Raw genomic sequence first — 19,429 nt, forward strand, 5'->3', positions numbered from 1 at the left:
GCAACAACACACAAAACATAGAGATGCCAGATCAATGCTGTCCACCTTTTAATTAACAGATCCAGTTAGTACTGCTGGGTCATGTCCTATCTGTGTGTGTGTGAGTGTGTGTGTGTGTGTGTGTGTGTGTGTCTGTTGGGATGGGAGCGGAGGGGCGGGGCTTGTGTATCTCCGCCTTTGGACTTCACAATAAGTGCCCTTAGAAGGAGAGCCTGTCAGACTATAAACTGGAGTGCTTTTTTTTTCATCTTTTTTTGCGATTTGAGTGGCAGCAAATCTTCAGTTCCTAAATGTCAAATGATCAAAACCACCGTTTCTACTCAGTGACGAGTTAGGATGCAGGAACACATGTTCTCGGGTAAGTGTTATTTAAATTGCCCATACTATCATTATAAGCCAGTACGATCGCACTAACTGTAACTTTATGGATTCATACATACCTCTACTGGACTAACTTTTCCTGCTCTCCCGCGTGGGGTTTACATAACCTGCAGCCTCAGTACGTGCGTTGATTGGGTTTGCGATGGACAGCTCTATCCAGGCAAAATATGTCCAGCCAACAAACTAATCCGCGTGTTTTGTTATGCAGGATAATCTCCACAAGTCTTCCTAGTGCCTACTACAGAAGGACGGAGGAGGAGGCGGAGGGGGGGGGACGTGTCCCGGTGCAGAAGTGGCTGCCGTGAGAGGCGGCGGTGGCGGGGGAAGGTGAGCAGCGCAGTCCGCGGCGGGTGACAGGGGCATGGAGATGTTGCGCCGCTCTTCTGTGTTCGCGGCCGAAGTGTTTGACCGCTCGCCCACCGACAAGGAGCTGGTGTCCCAGGCCAAGGCGCTGTGCAGGGACTACATTCACTCCAGGCTCAACCGCGCCGGGATAGGCTGGTCGAAGCCTGACCACGGGCGGGCTGCATCAGGCGGGGCGCTGGGAGAGATATCGTCGGTCCTGCTGTGGCTGGGTGAGTGTTTTTATTTTGGAGCACGGTCCGCCAAATACTGTGTGAACTGTATGTTGGATGTCATTTATATAAAGACTCATGGTCGACCTCAGAGTGCAGTGAGATCTGCTGCATTCAAAAACAATACCCTAATTTAGAGAAACTTTTTAAAGTTTTTAAATACTTAAAAAATCACATAATAATGAATCAGTTGAACATTAAAACATATTTGAAGGAATGTTCAGGTGTGTGTGGTTGGCGGGGCGCACCTATGACTCATTTCCACTGAAACACCTTGAAGGGATTCCCAGGAAAATAATATAATCATAGTTTCCTTAAGGTAATATTTGCTCAGTATGAAAACCGATACAGTCCTGAGGTTTCACTTTACCATTCGTGTTCATCACCCCACCTCCAGTTTAGTTGTGCAATTTACTGGAAACTCGGATCGGACGGGATGTTTCATGTTTGGGAACCCTTTCCAGCAGAGAGTGTACAACAAAAACTGTGAGGCAAACAGAGGAAGGCAATCCTCAGAGACCAGAATCTACTGAAGAGATTAGATTAAAGACTGCTGGACTTTGTTCATTTCAATTCTACTGGATATGAAGTCATTCCAGATTACAACAAAGCATCTACTGCTCATAAATTCTGTTTAAAAAATCTGGAATAGTTTGACATTTTGGAAAGTATGCTTAGTTGTTTGAGACTAAGATGATAGATGGATATTACTCTGGTGTTTGTACAGTAAATATGTATCTTGGCATAGCACAAAGACAAACATCAAGGGCTTAATGGTTTTGGTGAGACTCATAATTGACTCGTGACTAAGCCCCGCCCACCTGCTGCTCTTCTATCAAGCTGTCAGAGCTAGGTAACCATGGAGCCCACACTGTCACTAACTGCATTTCCTGAAGAAATATCTCATTTTTGGAAAAACGAAAAAAGCAATTTCCGGGAGAATCTGACAGAATTGTCATTGTCAATCAATGATTGTCAATCAACAATTGTCAATCAACAATTGTCATTGTTTGGAGGATAAATCCAGGGTGTTAAACTGATTCAGCAGTGAAAACGGGTCAAAAAGATAAAGATAGAAGCTAAAGCCTACTGATCACAGTGTAAAAGCAAACCACCACATCACCTGGAGATCGAGGCAGAAGACAATGAAATTAGGAACAACACTATAAAGCAGGGTCAAGTTCTTTATTTACTGTTACAATTAAAAAGCAAAAGTAGCATATTTATACATTCAGTATACATTCAGTAGCTAAGAAGGGCTAGTTAACGATGTGCTAATAAACTTGTAGCTGATGTTAGCGCCACAGGTTTTTACGTAGAAACGCACATCTCCTTCCAACCTCTCCGGATAACGAGTATCACTATTGCGCGCGCAACGTTTAACCAGAACTAGCTCCAAATCCACCACACCAGCCTGAAAAATTAAGAAAAACCTGAAACGATTGCACAAGATTGCACGATTGCGGAGCAGGGCCGGATAGTTGTCGGAGCTGGTTGACGCTACGCTATGATTAGCCAGTCTGTATTCGAGGGGCGGGTCTTAGCAAAGGGTCATTTAGAATGCACTTTTAAATTTAAAGCGAGAATATGTAGCTTTCGCCAGAATGTGACCATTGTGGCTACAAATGTTTCAGCTATTGTTACAATAGCACAGTTAAGCCAGCTAATTGAGTCAGTTTTGTCCGGTGTACAGCGATATTCACCTAAAGCTAACATTAGCTACCACAAGCTATTGGTCTTAAAGTTTTTTTTTTGTTGCAAATGAAGTCAACTATTGATTTGTTAGAGGAAGTTATTGCTTCTTTCAAGTCTTGCTTTAATTGTGGGGATAGCCTAAATGCAATTAAAGTCAGAGGCACTACAAACAGTCGATACAAATTTTTCTCGCTGAGTCTGGTCTCCTATGTTTTGGCCAGGTGATGAGTTGGAGTACCTTCGACCGAACGTGTACCGCAACGTAGCGCGACAGCTCAACATCACGGTGGCGTCAGAGAGCATTGTGTCAGACGCCTTCCTGGCTGTGGCTGCAGACATTTTCTCCACAGGTAGGTCCACATCAGTGTCTGGTTGTATTGTAAATCAAGCCATGTGTGCAGGCCTGCATGATGGGAACTAACTGTAGTGCTTTTGTTGTCAGGTACGCAGACTTCAACAGATTACAGAACGTTTTTGCTGTTTTAGAGAAGTTCTTCTTTTTGTTGTCACCGAGAAGGAGTAACATAGCTTGAAACAAATACAATAAAGATATTTAAATGTCTGGAGAGCTATGTTACTGCTCCTATTAATGCTTTATTATTGAATTACTAGAGCGAGCCATAATTTCCTCCCCCTCAAACATCAACTAATTCCAGCCAACTTTTTCATGTAAACACCTTCTTTTTGCAGGGTGAGTGCGGAATTCTCCAGTTAGTCCGAGACATTTTGTTGCAGTCATTATCCCCTTACGGGAAAGGAACCGCAGGGAAAACATTCAGTCCATATTAGGTTAACATGTTGCCAGAGCGAGTGATTGTTACAGACAGTTTGGACCCCACCCACGGAGTTCAGTCATCAGCCTCGGCTAGTTTGTATCTCCGGGGCTGTAACAAAGCAATCTGCTGCAAAACTAATTAGGAATCAACTGCACACTGAAGAAAATCAAGTTTGTGTGGTCTTTGAAAGTGCAAAGTTACTTATAAATATCACTGACTACTTCAGACCTATCAATACGAAAGAATATCTACCTAAATCGAAACTATACAGGATGAAAATGTAGCCCTCAGTGACTACAAGTGTAAATTTGGACATACAGTAAAGCTGACAGTCTAGACATGTCACTGTGAAGAGGAAGTCATGAGCAGCAGTAGATAATGACCACAATCTCTTCTTCTGATGCTTATGATCTCAGACACAAACCCAATGCTGCCTTACACAAGGCCCAGATAAACTACAGCCGAAACACATTGTCACACCGAGCATGTTACACCAGTATCCGCTATTTGAAACGTTCTAATTTAAACCCACAGTGAATTTTGACCAGTCTCATCACTTTCACCGGTGTTGTTTCTGAGCGCGGGCAGCTGTTTTCAGTGGAAAGGGAAGGGAAGCTAGCAGTTTGGCTCATTTTCTGTAACTAGTAAAGTAAGCTTGCTAACTAGCCAGCTGTCTGCTAGAGAGCTAGCTAACTTGTTAATTCCACCATGCTTAAATGCCAGACTTTTTACAGAAAACAACAAAGTTGTTACTCATCCGCGATAGCAATGTGCTTTTCCTACACTGTGACAAGAGAGAGAGAGAGAGAGAGAGAGAGTGTGTGTGTGTGTGTGTGTGTGTGTGTGTGAAACATTTAGTTGTTAAAATGTACTCTAAAATGTCTCTACTTCCACTCCACGTTTTAGTCGACACTGCAAAACCTCAGTGAGTCTGCGACTGGCTGTAAGTTGGAGTAGTTTCTACCAAAGTTAGCCAGCTACAGCGGTCACAATGACGATACAAATAAAAATGGCCCCCGCTGACCATCCTGGTACTTTGAATTTAATGGGAGTGTCCATTCTACTCCTTTTTTATTTCTATTGGAAGACATAGACATAAAAATTTACAGTGGGCCATTTTAACGTGGCTGTAGTTTGGCCACCCAAGGCTTAACTAGCACAAACGGTATCAGCCAGCTAAACCCTGGGGCGGAACCCCATGTTAGGCTGCACTGAAAGGGCCACTATGCTGATTTTTTACATACATGTATGTAACTTAGCCGCCACTTAGTGGAGAGTAGGGCCGCCTTTCAATCAGAGGGTCGGCGGTTCGATCCCCAGCTCCTGCTCTACTAGTCTCATGTCAATGTGTCCTTGAGCAAGACACTTAACCCCAAAATTGCTCCTGTAGCTGCGTCTACGGTGTGTAGATAGATACTGAATTGTAAGTCGCTTTGGATAAAAGCGTCTGCTAAATGACCGTAATGTATGAAGGTCAATATGCTAGTACTGAACATGTGAAAATGGCTGTATGATGTATGACTTTAAATTAGTTTTTTTAAAGTATGTCAAAATATCCCCATGTCATCAGCGGTTATCTCCACTTGGTCTTTGGGTTCTTTTCGGGGAACATGTGTGTTTCAAACTGAGGCATGGGAGTTTGAAAGACGCGGGCATTTAACAGGGCTGAAACACAAGACGCAGTTGAATTGCATGTAGGATCCAGAGTTATTAGAGCTTGATATAGCTGGCATGTAGCTGCCAGACTTCTCATATGATATTTATTTTTTTTAATTACAAATTTTAAAAGGTAAACCTTTACTTAGAATCGATGAATTCACCATAAATTGGATGTGCAGCATTGCAAGTGCACACCGTGGAGAGTATCATTCTGCAAATTCCAGCTCTCACAGTTAAAGAGAAACATGACCTCCGTTTACCAGATCCTAGGAATGAATCAGACGACAGATACAGAAGATGGATGGAGTTGGGGGCTCATTTTGTATCCGTTAGACATGTAAACACTGCAAAAAGAGTCTGAGGCTTTGACTGTAAATGGTGCTGCGGCAGAAACTCAACAAGTGAACCAAGTCGGAAAAATGATCTGCTCGCTAATATAGCGAGGCGAACTGCCTGCCTGCTGCCCCGAGCCTTGTGTTTGGGTTTTCTTCTCTGTGGGACAGACAGGCATGTGGGCCTCTTGCCTGGCTGCTGCTGAAGTTTTAGAGTTTGTTCATCCATCTTTGAATAAGAGCAGCTGACAGAATTTTGCTGCACTAAAAACTCCACTCCACTTTGATTTGAGAACCCTCAAATCAACAAATATTCATTTGTTTGCAAAACATGCGTTCATACATCATGTAGCAGGACATAAATGGCTCTGTGCATGAAGCTTTGAGTGAGGATGCTGTGTACTTTGTGTGTATTTCCTGTTAGGTGTGACATGGGGGAAGGTGGTGTCTTTGTACGCCGTGGCAGGAGCCCTGGCAGTGGACTGTGTTCGCCACGGCCACCCGGCTATGGTCCATACCATTGTTGACTGCATGGGGGAGTTTGTCCGCAAGAGCCTGACCTCCTGGTTAAAAAGGAGAGGGGGCTGGGTAAGGGCAAGTTCTTTTTTTCACCTGATCGCTTGTTTGTGTGAGTGTTGCTGATTAAATAACTCTAAGGCCTTTACTTTCACAGTGGTAAACTGAAAGTGTGTGTGTGTGTGTGTGTGTGTGTGTGTGTCTGTGTCTGTGTGTTTTCTCCTGTTTGCGCCATGCTGGATGTGGCACAGTACGTCAAGCTCACTACAAAAAAATTGTCCCAGCGTCAATATAATGGGAATATTGTATTGGGCATGAAATTGTTAAAGTAAGTGAACATGTGCTGGGTTGGTGGGTGTGTTATGAATGTTAGGGCTGCAATCCTCTGATTGTTTTCTTGATTATTCCATTAGTGGTTGGGTCTACAAAATATCAGAAGAACGTGAAAAATAAACATTAATATTTTTCTAGAGCCCAAGGTGGCAGCTGCAAATTGTCGGCATCCTCAGGTTCTGAAAAGCAAATCTGCAGAGCCTTAAACCAGAGGGCGACTCCTCTGGTTGCAAAAAGAAGTCGGGTTGTAAGTCTATGAGAAAATGACTCTACTTCTCACTTGATTTATTACCTCAGTAAACATTGTAAACATGAGTTTATGGTCTCAAATATAGTCTTTAATACCGCATGATGTCCTTTTAGTAAATTATTGTCCCATTTAGAGTCAAATAGACCATAAAGCAGGGTATGCTTTAGGGCGGGGCTTACTGTGATTGACTGACAGTCTGGGAGTTGTTTAATATGGTGACGTCCACTTCTTATTTACAGTCTATGGTCCCAAATCCAAACATATTAAATGTCTTAAAGATATCAAGCAAAGAAAAGCAGCACATCTTCACATTTGAGAAGCTAGAACTATGACATTTTTGACTTTTTTGGATTCATTTATTATCAAAATATTCTGTCAATCGACTAATTGTTATATCAACTGATCCTTTTAGCTCTAATGAATATTGGGCACACTATCCCCCGGTTATCTGGAGATTATCTGCTTATGACGTACAGAAGCATACAGCTCCCTTTAATATTTCACTGATACACCAGCTGGTACGAGAGAAAAATATAAACTCGCTGTTAAGTAGCTACAAGAGAAAATATATTACCATGTGATACAAGATGAATGTGGATACAGTCATGAGGTGCAAATGCAATACAGTTTAAAGATGAATATCATCATATTTTATTATATTGGGGCGGGATTAATAGTCAAAGAAAGGTCAAAGGCTGTGTGATAACGGGATTAAAACACCGTGTATTGACAATATGACGCCTACATCCATCCCACCGCTTCAGACAGAATAGTAGATGTCTACTCTGCAGAGTCCTATCAATGGGAAAAGCCTGTATGATAAAATCCTGCAGAGACAAACAAAGCGCACCAGAAGGAACAAGGCCTGGCAACGGGCCTCTGCGCTGCTCTGCTGGAAAGAGCACAACGAGTGAACAAATGCGCCCATGCACTCAGAGACATGGCACCCAAGTCGGGTTTGTTTTGAGGGCAAGTGGAGTGTGACCAAATGAAGAGCAATGCATTGTATGACTGACCTCATGAGCACAAATGAGGGGACCTGTCCCAGTCTAAGCTCAAACTGTAATATTTCCACACTGGGAGATAATCAGTGTGTGGGAAAACCTCCATAACAATCTGTGATGTGACGAATCTGAGGAGGGAGAAGTGTTTAGTGTCAGGACTGACACTTAAACTGTGCTCTCTGTGAAATCTCATTGTCTGCGAAACTGCTCTAGTTATACAAGTAGACTTTTCGAGTAAGCATTGCAGAGATTGCAGTGCGGGCTTTGGCTTTGAAAGAAACATTTGCGGGCGAGTCGCGCACGTCGTCGATGCGGATTCTGATTCATATTGACAGATGAAGAACACATGTTGGGATTTATTGTTTCATTCCACAGTCTGAATTCATTTGGTGAGCTCTGTGTCCTCTCTGCCGTCACAGGTGGATGTAACGAAATGCGTGGTGAACACCGATCCCAGCTTCCGCTCTCACTGGCTGGTGTCCGCCGTCTGTGCCTTCGGACACTACCTGAAGGCCACCGTGTTGTACCTCCTCAGAGACACGTGAGAGACAAAGTCACGCACTGGCTTTTTTTTTTTTTTTAAAGCGGACTGACCGACACTGTACCCCGCCACCACCACCACCACCACCACCAGCACTCCACTAAAGCTTCCACTGCTTTGGATTATGTTTACACTCGTTTGCACTGAGCCTTCGTGGACGAACGCCTGTCCAGTCACAGAAAAAGGACTTTCCGTGCTTCCTCTGCGAGATTCTCTATTTATTGTTAATAGTAAGGTTATGGCACACTTTTAGAATCACCCACACTTAATGTTTTTGGCTTATAATTTGTTCCACAATTAGCAGAACGGCTCATTTGTTTCGTTTCCTGTTTGGCAGAGGCTTGGCTGCCCCTAGTGGTTGAAAATGTCAACTGCTGTACTTGGTTGTACTAAAATCTATAAAAATCTATAGCAATATACAACATGTTTTCCTCCAATTAAGGGACTGTACGGAAATTATGAATTGATATTATTTCAAAAGATGATTTGGGGAAGAGTATGGGAGGGTCTTTGCTTTTCCTCTCCCTCGAGATTTATATTGTGTTTCAGCCCTCCCTTGCCAGAATAATATAAAAAGGGACCAAATAGTTACGATTGGCTGTGTGGATATTACACTATACACTTAATGCAACTTTTTCTCCGTCCTCATTGTTCACTGTGAGGCAGTGTATGCCATTGCTGTGCTGTAATTGCAGTAACACAAGTTACAGTACATTTTCTCCAAGCTAGAGCACTTTGAAAACATTTCATTTTGTGAGCATAATTTATTCCATGAATAATTTCACTTTTATACGTCACGTAGTACTAGGAGTCCTAGAAAATACACACGTTTGTGAGTCATCTGCAACTGTAAATATGAACAATAATAAAAAGGTTCTAACAACAATTTGTCATGTCAGCAGTGGTCGGTATATGATGATGATACATTTTTATAAACAGATTGTGCTTTGCAGCTGTTTTCCCAGAAGGTAAGTGGTCTTTCAGATGAAATAAAGGGCTTATTAAGCTTCAATAAAGGCACCTTGTGAGCAAGTGGTTCTACAATATGCTGAACTGAGATTGGACTTGTGGAGTTAGCTTGGTGTGTTAAGTGGCAGACTATTTTCCGATTACATCAACCAAATGTAAAAGGTTAGTTTACTAGCTGTCTGTAGTGTTAAATAATAATGAATAAGTCCTTTTCAAACATTTATGACGGAACAGAAGTAAATCTTTTTGGCCATCTGGTAAATGTTTTTGTCTTTTGTGTAAGTGGTGTTTATTATATAAATGTTTTAACTGCAGTACAAGCCTTTTGCTTAACATAGCCTGCTTTTCTCTGCGTGCGTTTGAGTTGGTCTCTCAGCTCGATCTTGGTGTGAATGATTGTATTTACAGACCGCAAAGAATAAGCGATGCCAGAAACACTGATGGTTATTTGTGACCACCTAGTGGTTGAATCAGTCACTAGACACAGATTGGCCAACAGATTTGTCTGTAAATGATGAAATGTCAATTAAACAATTGAGTTAATTTAATTAAAGACATTAGAGTCTCAAACCACAGGGAAACATTTTCAACTTAATTTTCCAACTAAATGACTTAATGTATGATTTGTTGGCTGCACAACAACCTTCCACTTCACCCTTCCACTGATCATACTGTGCGTAATCTTAGTTCAAGTACTTGTTTTTCCTTTTTAGCAATATATCTACATACTCTGCAATTTTATTGCAGTTTAGAAGTCGAGATGTTTTTTGGTTTTAAGAAATTGAATGGTCACTGTAAAAATCTAAACAATACGTATTAATTTTGAGTGTTTTTTTTCTTGGCAAAAGAGGAGTTTTCACTCCCTTCTCAGAAGTGTCCTCAGCTTCCTGTCAACTGAGGTCATCTCATTTGCGGTGGTTCCTCCTCTCAAAGGTTTTCAGTAGCGCATACTCTCCCAATTCTGGAGCTTTAAAAGATTACATAATTTTTTTACAGTCGTGTAGAAGAAGGTTTTGGTCAACTGTCTAGCTTAAGGCTCTAGTAATTTGTTGAAAGGAGAACAAATGTAACTTCTCTTACGGCCAGAGAAGGGAGCTTCACGGATATCAAGCCTCCTCAACTCTGTAACATGAACGCACCATCAATTGTTTTCAACGGGACGGCAACGTCAGCCACTGCTGATTGGTTAGTGCAACGTGACACCACTCCCATCTCTTATTGGATGTCGCAATACATGTCCCGCCTCTCGCTGAATTCCACAGCAGGACTCTATACCCATTGGTCCGCCGGGTCGGAGTCCAGAGAACAACAAACAAGATAGGGTGAAGACCGTCGGGATGGATGCAGGTAAACGAGATTTTTATAGTAAATTAACGTTTCTTTCTCTCCTTTACCAAGCCAGTATTGCCACAAACTAATCACAACAACACCACGTCATACTTGGCAACACATTTCCTGCTTTGTCATGACAGGATTACCAACTCCAACTGCCAGTCCATCACAGACCCTACTGCTGTGTAGCCTCGGTGGCGTTAGCCTGCTAAAATGATGACTAAAGCTAAAGCTAACCAGCGTTAGCCTGCTGTTATTGCCAAATGTGTTGGATTCCCCGCGTTGACAGCTCGCTGCACTGCCGTGAACCGTCTTGTTATTGCTTCACATGTCATCGTTGTTAATGACATGTATTGTCGTTAAGTTTCACAGTTCATAATTTGCCTTCAGTCCTCGGTTTGAATGTGTATGCTAACGTTGTGTTACGCCCTAGATGAACGTCCCAGTCGATGCACTGTCACTCACCATCCCATCAGTTATTAGGCTAACGTTGCTATAAGCTAGGAGAGAGGTTAAGTTCTATGATATGCAGCAACACGCATGTAGTTTAATAACGTAATAGTCTTCAGGGAATGCGAGCCCACTTCTTATTCCATTCCCTTCTCCTTCGACTGCAAATACACGAGCCTGTAAATCTCTGCTTTATGTGTCCAGGCTAACTCACTGCTAGCTAGTCAACTTGTCCTGTCTGTTGTTAGTTATGTGGATAACGTAATATGTTAGCAATGAACCGCAGAAGTCCTTTTTTAACGTTCCATCAAAAGCGTATATATATATATATATATATATATATATATATATATATATATATATTTCAGTGACTAGCTGCGGAGGGGAAGTGGACCCTTTAATGGTGTCCATTACTGTTTTGCCCAATTTTATATTTGGCTATGATCCCAGTATTTCCAGCTCTGCAAATACAGACTTTTACTGTGATTCCTTTATGCCATTAAACTTTATTAAAAGCACCGACTTCCTTACTTTATTTACTTATTTATTGTCAGATAATTGCACAAAGGAGATGTATGTTTAGATATTGATAATGTGATATAGTTGCTTGATTTTTTTTTATTTTATTCTTTTCAGTGTCATGTATATGTTGTCATTTATATATCCTCTAAAATAGTTTCGTCGTCATGGTTATCCCAGCCTGTGCTTGAAGACTACGACTTTGTAAGCTAGAATTACAACATGTGATTGTGAAGTTTTCAAGATTTGAGCCTTTATCAAGCAGGGAGGGTCAAGGTACAACACATATCAATATCCAGCTGCATTATGGGAAGTGTACGAATAAGTATTTTCTTTTTTAGCTTTTACCAATACCAGGGACTAAAAGTCAGGATATCTGCTGCAAGAAATATGACCGTTCGGTTTCTTTAAGTCCCTTACAAGCCTCCCTTCTAATTGATGTACAATACAACATTTCCTAAATACAATTTAAGTTGTTCAAATTTGTATTTCACCATGAAATGCATTTGGCAGGAACTTTAAACTTACTGTTTTTTTTTTTTATCACAGGGAGATTCCTCCCTTGCCTACTCTCCTGGCATTGAGACTCCGGTTAGTCTACAGAAATAAAGATTACAAATCCTAGAAGCTCTTTTTAATAAAAGATGGATGTAAATAGAGCAGCCTTCCTGGAAGTGACTGGAAAACTTTTCTCAAGCAACTTAGTGAATAGGTGCCTCTACCTTTTCTCCCTCTGATTCTTAACCTCCTTCGCAGCAACCTTGACGTACGACACACTTCGCTTTGGAGAGTTTGAAGATTTTCCAGAGACCTCAGAGCCTGTGTGGATCTTGGGGAAAGAATACAATGCACTCACAGGTAGGACTGTGGAATATAACGTGTGTGTGTGTGTGTGTGTGTGTGTGTGTGTGTGTGTGTGTGTGTGTGTGTGTGTGTGTGTGTGTGTGTGTGTGTGTGTGTGTGAGAGAGACAGAGAGAAAAGAGTATTTTAAGTTTAAAGAATCATATTAGCAGACTTAGACTTTTCCCTGAGGTTGTCTTGTAATATGGTGATTTCTGGTCTTCACGTAGAGAAAGATGAGATTTTATCAGACGTCACTTCACGACTGTGGTTCACATACAGAAAAAACTTCCCACCCATTGGTAAGTGAAGACGTGTGTGTTTTTAGCTGAGCCCCTAACCTTTACGTTTGATGTTAAAGGGATCTCGTGCATGATTCTTGGATGTGTTACAGGTGGGACAGGACCAACGTCAGATACAGGCTGGGGATGCATGTTACGGTGCGGCCAGATGATCCTTGGCGAGGCCTTGGTGTGTAGACATGTAGGCCGAGGTAAGACATCTTTAAAGAACCAAGAAAAAGACACCTCCCTTGGTTTTAGATGGATAAAGACACACGTAGATGAAGATGTTTTTATCACCGTGTGGCACTAGCAGCTCCTCTCCAGTGAGGAGACTACAGGCTTGATAACTGGCTTGTTGTTCTCAGACTGGAGATGGGCCAGAGGCCAGAAACAAAGAGAAGAGTACATCAGTATTCTCAACGCCTTCATCGACAAGAAAGACAGCTATTATTCCATCCATCAAATTGGTGAGTAGTGAGTGTCGGTCCGCTCCGATCTGATCAGGGACTCACTCAGGCAGTACACAGTTTGCGTCACATTGTTTTTCGTTTTTTTTTTGTTGTTGTTCCTAAACGCTGCAGCCCAAATGGGAGTTGGAGAGGGAAAGCCTATAGGCCAGTGGTATGGACCGAACACAGTGGCCCAGGTTCTAAAGTAAGTACTGTAGAGAAACGACACGTTACTAAGCTGCTAACTTTCACTTGTTTCCAGATTTGATGTTTTAGAGCTGCAACTACTGATTCTTGCCACCAATTACTGTATTATTTTTGCAATTCATTTAAAAAAAAAAAAAAAAAGGTTCCCAGAGCCCACGGGGATGTCTGTGAGAAATTTTAAGTTTTAAAGCATTCCTACTGCTGGATATTATGTGTCACAGTGTGTTTACTTAGGAAGCGTTAAACCAAGGAGTGTGGTCATTGAATGTATATTGAGTGTCTGTGAGGGGGGTTTGAGGAATGTCAGAAGGTGTAAATCTGCGGGGGAAGAGGGTAGTTCACTGAGGTGTCTGCCCGGGACAATGGGTCAGGATCCAAGGAGGAGCTCAGTGGACTTCAGCCAATCGTGGAGCTGATCGATAGGTTGAGGAATGTAACTCTGGGGGGGACAAAGGAGCTGTTTGTCTTCTCCTCAAACAGCTGCTTCTTCTCCTCAGTGGCCTTCTTCCCCTCTGTTTGAGAAATTTCTGAACATTAAATGTCTTTAAATTGCCAAGTTAAAGTCCAAAACCCAAATATATTTATCTTACGTGGATATAAATGTGATAAATATAGCTAGAACCGCTGGCTAAGGTGCTGCGTAGAGTTTTCTTGTTAAAGAACAGAAGTTATGTTTACATTCAGTGTTTCTGCTCCACAGCGCTTCTTGTGGTCAAAAAACTGCACAGGGTGCCTTTAATCAGTGATCAAAAGTCGACTAATCACTTCAGCATTACTTCATGTCATTTTAGGTCTTTGGTGTCATTTTTTTATTTTTCACTCAAATATCACAACTGCTGTCGTAGCTTGAAAACTGGAAAAGCAAAATCAGTGTGAGCAGCAATGTTTCTTTGAATCTTAAAAAAGACATTCAGGAGAGGCAGAACAGGTTGACATTATCACACGAGCAAAACTTTTCTTTTCCACTCCCACCATGTATGTATCTATGTATCCATCCCGCTGTCAAACGATTAACAAAAAAGACCATATGCTGTTCACCGAGGAGGTTCAAACCAATTGAAGGAAAAAACATCTTTCCGACCTGGTCGAGCACAAAAGTGTCTCAGTGTGCCGTCTTGCTTTCAGGAAGCTGGCGGTGTTTGATACGTGGAGCAGACTGGTCGTCCACGTGGCGATGGACAACACCGTGGTCATCGAGGAGATCAGTGAGTGCTGTTTGAATGGGATGGTGTGCAGAAGTAGTACTTCGGCTAAACGTCGCATTTTACAAGATAAAGTTTATGGGTGAAAACAAATTCATCCATCAGCTGTGTTTTGTTTTTCCTGCAGCATAGATAACCGTCATTTTTAAAGTAATTTAGTGATCTCACCCCCCCCCCCCCCCCCGCTACAGAGCGCCTCTGCATGCCCTGGCTGGACGCTGCAGCGGACTGTCGCGAGCCGGAGGGAGCGGGGGAGCTCAACGGCTGCCTGGGGGGGGCGTGTGCGCTGGCGGAGGAGGAGACGGCTCTCTGGAGACCTCTGGTCCTACTCATCCCCCTCAGGCTGGGCCTGAGCGACATCAACGAGGCCTACATCGAAACCCTCAAGGTGAAGCACCGGCGAGACTTTCTCGATCTTAGAAGTTTATCAAAAAATGGGACGTCTGAATTTCCTGCTTGAGACTTTGAATAGTCAGATATCCACAGACATCTTATGTTATCAGTGGTCAAAGTTACAATACTCTTCCTTCAAATGAAGTCATTTCTGTCAACTGCAGTCTCACAATATGACATGAGATGTTCACTGTGATGGATCACCCATCTTAAGGAAGATACAGATCCCTTCACGATACAGCTGGTTTAATGGAGGTCACGCTGTGAGCATGTGTGTGTGTAGCCTTCATTTCAAAACAAAGACACTGTAGTGAACTCAGGGTTGTTCCCTGGATTACAAAACGACCTGTTTGTTGTGTGTGTGTGGGGTTTTCTGATGCGCTCGCTGTAGATAAACCCACATCGTGCCAACTAATAATCTGAATTTTTTTTTTTTTTTTTTAAATGGCACCCTTAAGAAAATGGTCACAATGTCATTTCTATGTTGTTTGCACTGAATGGGCCAGAAGATGAGCGTGGAGGCAAAGCCAGCTACAGCTGAGATAAACCCTCTCGTCTCTTTTCACAGCAATGCTTCATGCTGCCTCAGTCCCTGGGTGTTATTGGGGGAAAACCCAACAGTGCCCATTACTTCATTGGTTATGTCGGTATGTCTGGTCTCTGTGTTCGTGAAATAAACACTCAGCTGTGCACCGCACACTCACCATATTAATTTGACTCGCACCAGGAGGATCGATTTGATTATGAATCTTTTTTTTGTTTTTTTCTCCTCCCCTAGGAGAAGAACTCATCTATTTAGACCCGCACACCACACAGCCTGCGGTGGATCCATGCGAAGACGGCCAGGTCCCCGACGAGACGTACCACTGTCAGCACCCGCCCTGCCGCATGCACATCTGCGAGCTGGACCCATCCATCGCAGCGGTAGGAATGCTAGGGAGGGTCTATTTATAATAGCGCAGGGCTTTTGTATCTCAAACTGAAGCCCATTGTTACTTTTTTTTTTTTTATTAATTCTTAATAGTAGCTCAGTGGTTTGTAGCTTATTGTCTTCTGGTGTCCACCAGGGTTTCTTCTGCAGAACAGAGGACGAGTTTGACGACTGGTGTATGCGCATAAGAAGGGTACGTTTCCGTGAACACTGCTCTCTTGTTAGCGCCCTTAGCGCTGCTTGAATACGGTCACTGTTAAGAGGAAAGTTGTGCGTCATAATGTGGTGCTCCTTCTCTTCTAGCTGTCCTGCAACAGAGGGGGTCTGCCCATGTTTGAGCTGGTGGACAGTCAGCCCTCTCACATGGTCTGCGTGGATGCCCTCAACCTTACTCCTGGTAAATCAACTGCTTTTTTGTTTTTCTAAATATATTCCACAGAAAAATCTTTTAAATGGATTTTAATGTTTGTTTTTTTTTCCCCCTCACTTCCCAGAATTCTCAGACTCCGACAGGTTGGAGCGGTTCTTCGATTCAGAGGACGAGGAGTTCGAGATCCTTTCCCTCTGAGGAACACACGAACAATGATTTGCTATTGTGGACAGTCGGCGCGAGAGATTCTCTGTATCAGAATGGGAAGCCTGAAGGGGACGAACATTAACTGAGACCTCTTGAGCCAGTCCAGCTCCAGCGGTGTAGTCAGTGTGTGTGTGTGTGTGTGTGTGTGTGTGTGTCACACAGCGCTCTTCAACAGCCTCTTGACTGCTCTCTGTATCCAAACATCGAGACCCCCCCCCCCCCCCCCCGGCGGAAGCCGTAGCAGGAGCTCAGGATAAATTCTGTATTCACATCGCGCGCGTTTCCATTCGAGTCTTAACACTTTAAATGTTTATTCTGAAGTGATATTGGTGCCTTTCCCTGACTCCAGAAGTTAAATTGCCATAACAGTTTTATGTTGTATAGAAACCCCAATGGCTTAAACGCGGTTTGTCACTAACAACTCCAGTCTGGAACGGCCTGCAATGAAACCAAATCAAGGCAAACCTGCAGACAAGTTGCATCAATTGTTCATGCAAAGTATCCTTGCCAAGTTAAAAAAAAACAACAACATATGCGCTAGTTCATTTGAAGATTATTTATTTAATCAACGCAACATAGACAGGTGAAAGAACAATACACATGTAAGAGGATTAAAAACAAATAAAGTTAGAATCTGGTGTTTAACAGTTCTACATCTCTTCAATTTCAAGACAGAATGAAACTCCTGCTTTCAGATAAAGGGACTTGAATATAATTCAGTTTCTGCGCCAACAGACCCCCTTGGTTTAAAAACGAGCAGTTCCACGTTCACTTCCACAGCTCTCCGAGTGGCAGTTCCTGAGCTGCGTTCACAGTGTTTAGGCTGTGGGTGGTTATGTTCTGGTGCACATCCTCAACACTCTGCGAAGCGTCGATCACCTGCAGCACACAAGTTGGATCACGAGACGTTTATTGCTGATGATTTAAAATTGACACCGGAGTTTAAATGAGCATTCCGCAGCGGCCTCATACCTGCCAGTTGACGGAGGGATCCTTCCTCAGCTGTTCGAACTTCTGCTGCACCGCTTTTTGGAAAACACTGGTCTCGTATCGCTCCTCTCCGAACTGACCCCTGAGAGCAGCCTCAGCCGGACTGAGCTGCAGGAACATAACCAGGTCCGGCTTTGGCAGCCCCACGTCGGGTTTCATGCACCAGTCCAGACAGAAGCCCTGAAGGAGGAGAGGAACACATTCAAGCCATCTGTTGCTCCACACACACACACACACACACACACACACACACACACACACACACACACACACACACACACACACACACACACACACACACACACACACACAAATAAATCATGCTGTCTGATGGGTGCTGAGAGAAGACTCACCGGCTTTGCACTTGTGAAAGCAACTCCGGAGAAGGCGTACCGATCCACGACCAGAGTGATGCCCTGCTCCAGCTTCTTCTTCATTAGAGGCCTGCGGTCACAAGTGTTTTAGTACGCTGCACGTAGACTAGAACGCTTACGGGTTAGAGGACACGTGTCAAAGCCAATGACAAAAGAATCTGCAGGTTTGCATCATTGCTAATATGCAAATTCTGAGATGGAAGGAGAAAGTACATTTACTCAAAGTTCTGTGCTTTTTTTTTTTTTTTTTAGAAGGATAAAGCTGGCTGTGTTTTTGTTATCGTAAACAAATCTCATGAAAAGACAGAAATCGACAATATGAGTCAATCTCCCTACTGTCTGGGGCTTGAAGCCCATTGGCTCCCACAAAGAGTCACAACTATATCGTTTCATTTTTCAGATAAACTATTTCCTCATAGCTGGACGCTTTTAGCAAAGGTTACTCAAAAGGCTCTGGTAAATATTGCTTTTGCTGGGGACATAAAAATGAAAAACATTTGGCACAGTGGTGAGTATTTAGGACACCAGGATGGCGAGCTAGGGGTCGACTCCTAAGTAAACTGCAGTGTCACGGTAATAAAAGGAACAAGTCATCCAGAGCAACGGTGGATCATTGAGGGGTTTTGGAATGTAAACATAAGATGGATCAGGCTGACAGTACTTGTTAGTATCTTTTCATGTAATATCTAGACAATTACAAAAATATGTACACACACGTCACTTGTCCTTTTAAGGTACTAGCACTGGAGAATTCATATTTTTTAAACTTTTACCAGTGTTTTAGTACAACTTTCCGTGAACTAACCCTTTAAAAAGACAGCTGAACGTGTCATTCTTCATGGTGAGTACTTGGCTACATGTTGTAGACCCACAGCTGACATTTTCGACTAGTCATAGCAGGAGAAGCAGCAGTTATTATGCACTCATTAATGTTATATATTAATGTCACAGCCGCCTGCTATGACGTGTCAAAAAGGTGTGCCGCGAAAAGGGCTTAGTTCAGTTGTTAACGTAAACTCCGCGTTCACTTAAACGCAACTTACACCAGTTCCCAGCGGTTTGCGGAGAACAGCAGGTGCACCGTGTGGTCCTCTAAGTCGCTTTTCTTCTCCAGGTAAGCGCTTATCAGCTGTCCAATTGTCGTGGTCCTGTCTGACCCCAAGAAACCGCACAGCGGCGCGTTGTGTTAATGTTACACAGCAATGGAACAACACAATAATGCTAACATTAAGCCTTGACGTTATATTACACCAATAACATGCCTCACCGGGGAATCTCATCATCTCTGCGGGTCGGCCGCTCTGTTGCAGCGCCTGAACCAGTCTGTTGCATTGCGTAGTCTTCCCGGCCTTGTCCACTCCCTCCAGCACAATGAGCGCTCCTCTCTTACACGCCATTGCTGGCGGCTGTTTGTCAGCGCTGTGCTGTGTGGTTGACGAAACAGTTTGTTGGCTAAATCTCACCACGCAACGGTAGTTTACGTACCACCATTTACGCGCCTTTTATGTGAAAAATTGTCAACAAGGAAACACGACGACGCACTTCCGGTTTTGCTTGTTGTAGTTTTTTTTTTTTTTTAAACTTTATTGAGAAAAAGGAAATTGCTTATATACAGTCTATGGTTGGAACGTAAGTTGGGAACATTATTAAATACATAATATTAATTACGGAAAAACTATTTTATTTATTTTCATAGAAAGTGTTACCTTTTATAAGATTGGATTTTCCATTTTAAATGTTGAACTCTTGATATATGTAATAAATCCACAATGCACAGCAAGTACAGCGCTGAACTTACTTAAAAAAACAAACCCACCAGCCGGCATTGATAAGATGAAAGGCTGCTGGA

At 42.9% G+C, this 19,429-nt stretch overlaps 3 protein-coding genes across 4 annotated transcripts; 2 read left to right on the forward strand and 1 right to left on the reverse strand.

Annotated features, from left to right (window-relative positions):
• The first annotated feature begins 211 nt into the window (after nucleotides 1–211).
• On the forward strand, nucleotides 212–8,948 carry boka (BCL2 family apoptosis regulator BOK a). The gene is made up of 5 exons (XM_068707883.1): nucleotides 212–358; nucleotides 590–956; nucleotides 2,873–3,001; nucleotides 5,843–6,006; nucleotides 7,941–8,948. Exons 2-5 carry the CDS (start codon nucleotides 743–745, stop codon nucleotides 8,064–8,066), a joined length of 633 nt encoding a protein of 210 aa, XP_068563984.1. The 5' UTR covers nucleotides 212–358; nucleotides 590–742; the 3' UTR covers nucleotides 8,067–8,948.
• A 1,322-nt stretch (nucleotides 8,949–10,270) lies between these two features.
• atg4b (autophagy related 4B, cysteine peptidase) lies at nucleotides 10,271–16,302 on the forward strand. Of its 2 annotated transcripts, XM_068707884.1 has the most exons (13): nucleotides 10,271–10,378; nucleotides 12,089–12,190; nucleotides 12,404–12,475; nucleotides 12,568–12,666; nucleotides 12,823–12,924; nucleotides 13,039–13,111; nucleotides 14,239–14,318; nucleotides 14,507–14,703; nucleotides 15,277–15,355; nucleotides 15,487–15,632; nucleotides 15,776–15,832; nucleotides 15,943–16,036; nucleotides 16,134–16,302. In XM_068707884.1, the coding sequence occupies exons 1-13, from the start codon at nucleotides 10,369–10,371 to the stop codon at nucleotides 16,205–16,207; spliced, it is 1,185 nt and encodes a 394-aa protein (XP_068563985.1). In that variant the 5' UTR covers nucleotides 10,271–10,368; the 3' UTR covers nucleotides 16,208–16,302. The 2 variants fall into 2 exon arrangements, with proteins under 2 accessions (XP_068563985.1, XP_068563986.1); XM_068707885.1 differs by lacking the exon at nucleotides 16,134–16,302 and having other exon boundaries at nucleotides 15,790–15,832; nucleotides 15,943–16,032.
• Nucleotides 16,303–16,757: 455 nt separating this feature from the next.
• dtymk (deoxythymidylate kinase (thymidylate kinase)) lies at nucleotides 16,758–19,129 on the reverse strand. The gene is made up of 5 exons (XM_068707886.1): nucleotides 18,848–19,129; nucleotides 18,624–18,732; nucleotides 17,560–17,650; nucleotides 17,189–17,386; nucleotides 16,758–17,095 (listed from the first exon to the last, which is right to left on the reverse strand). Exons 1-5 carry the CDS (start codon nucleotides 18,975–18,977, stop codon nucleotides 16,985–16,987), a joined length of 639 nt encoding a protein of 212 aa, XP_068563987.1. The 5' UTR covers nucleotides 18,978–19,129; the 3' UTR covers nucleotides 16,758–16,984.
• Nucleotides 19,130–19,429: the final 300 nt, after the last annotated feature.

The sequence above is a fragment of the Cebidichthys violaceus genome, unplaced genomic scaffold, assembly GCF_023349555.1.
Source record: "Cebidichthys violaceus isolate CVI_PGR_0920_01 unplaced genomic scaffold, fCebVio1.0.p SCAF_13, whole genome shotgun sequence".
NCBI lineage: Eukaryota > Metazoa > Chordata > Actinopteri > Perciformes > Stichaeidae > Cebidichthys > Cebidichthys violaceus.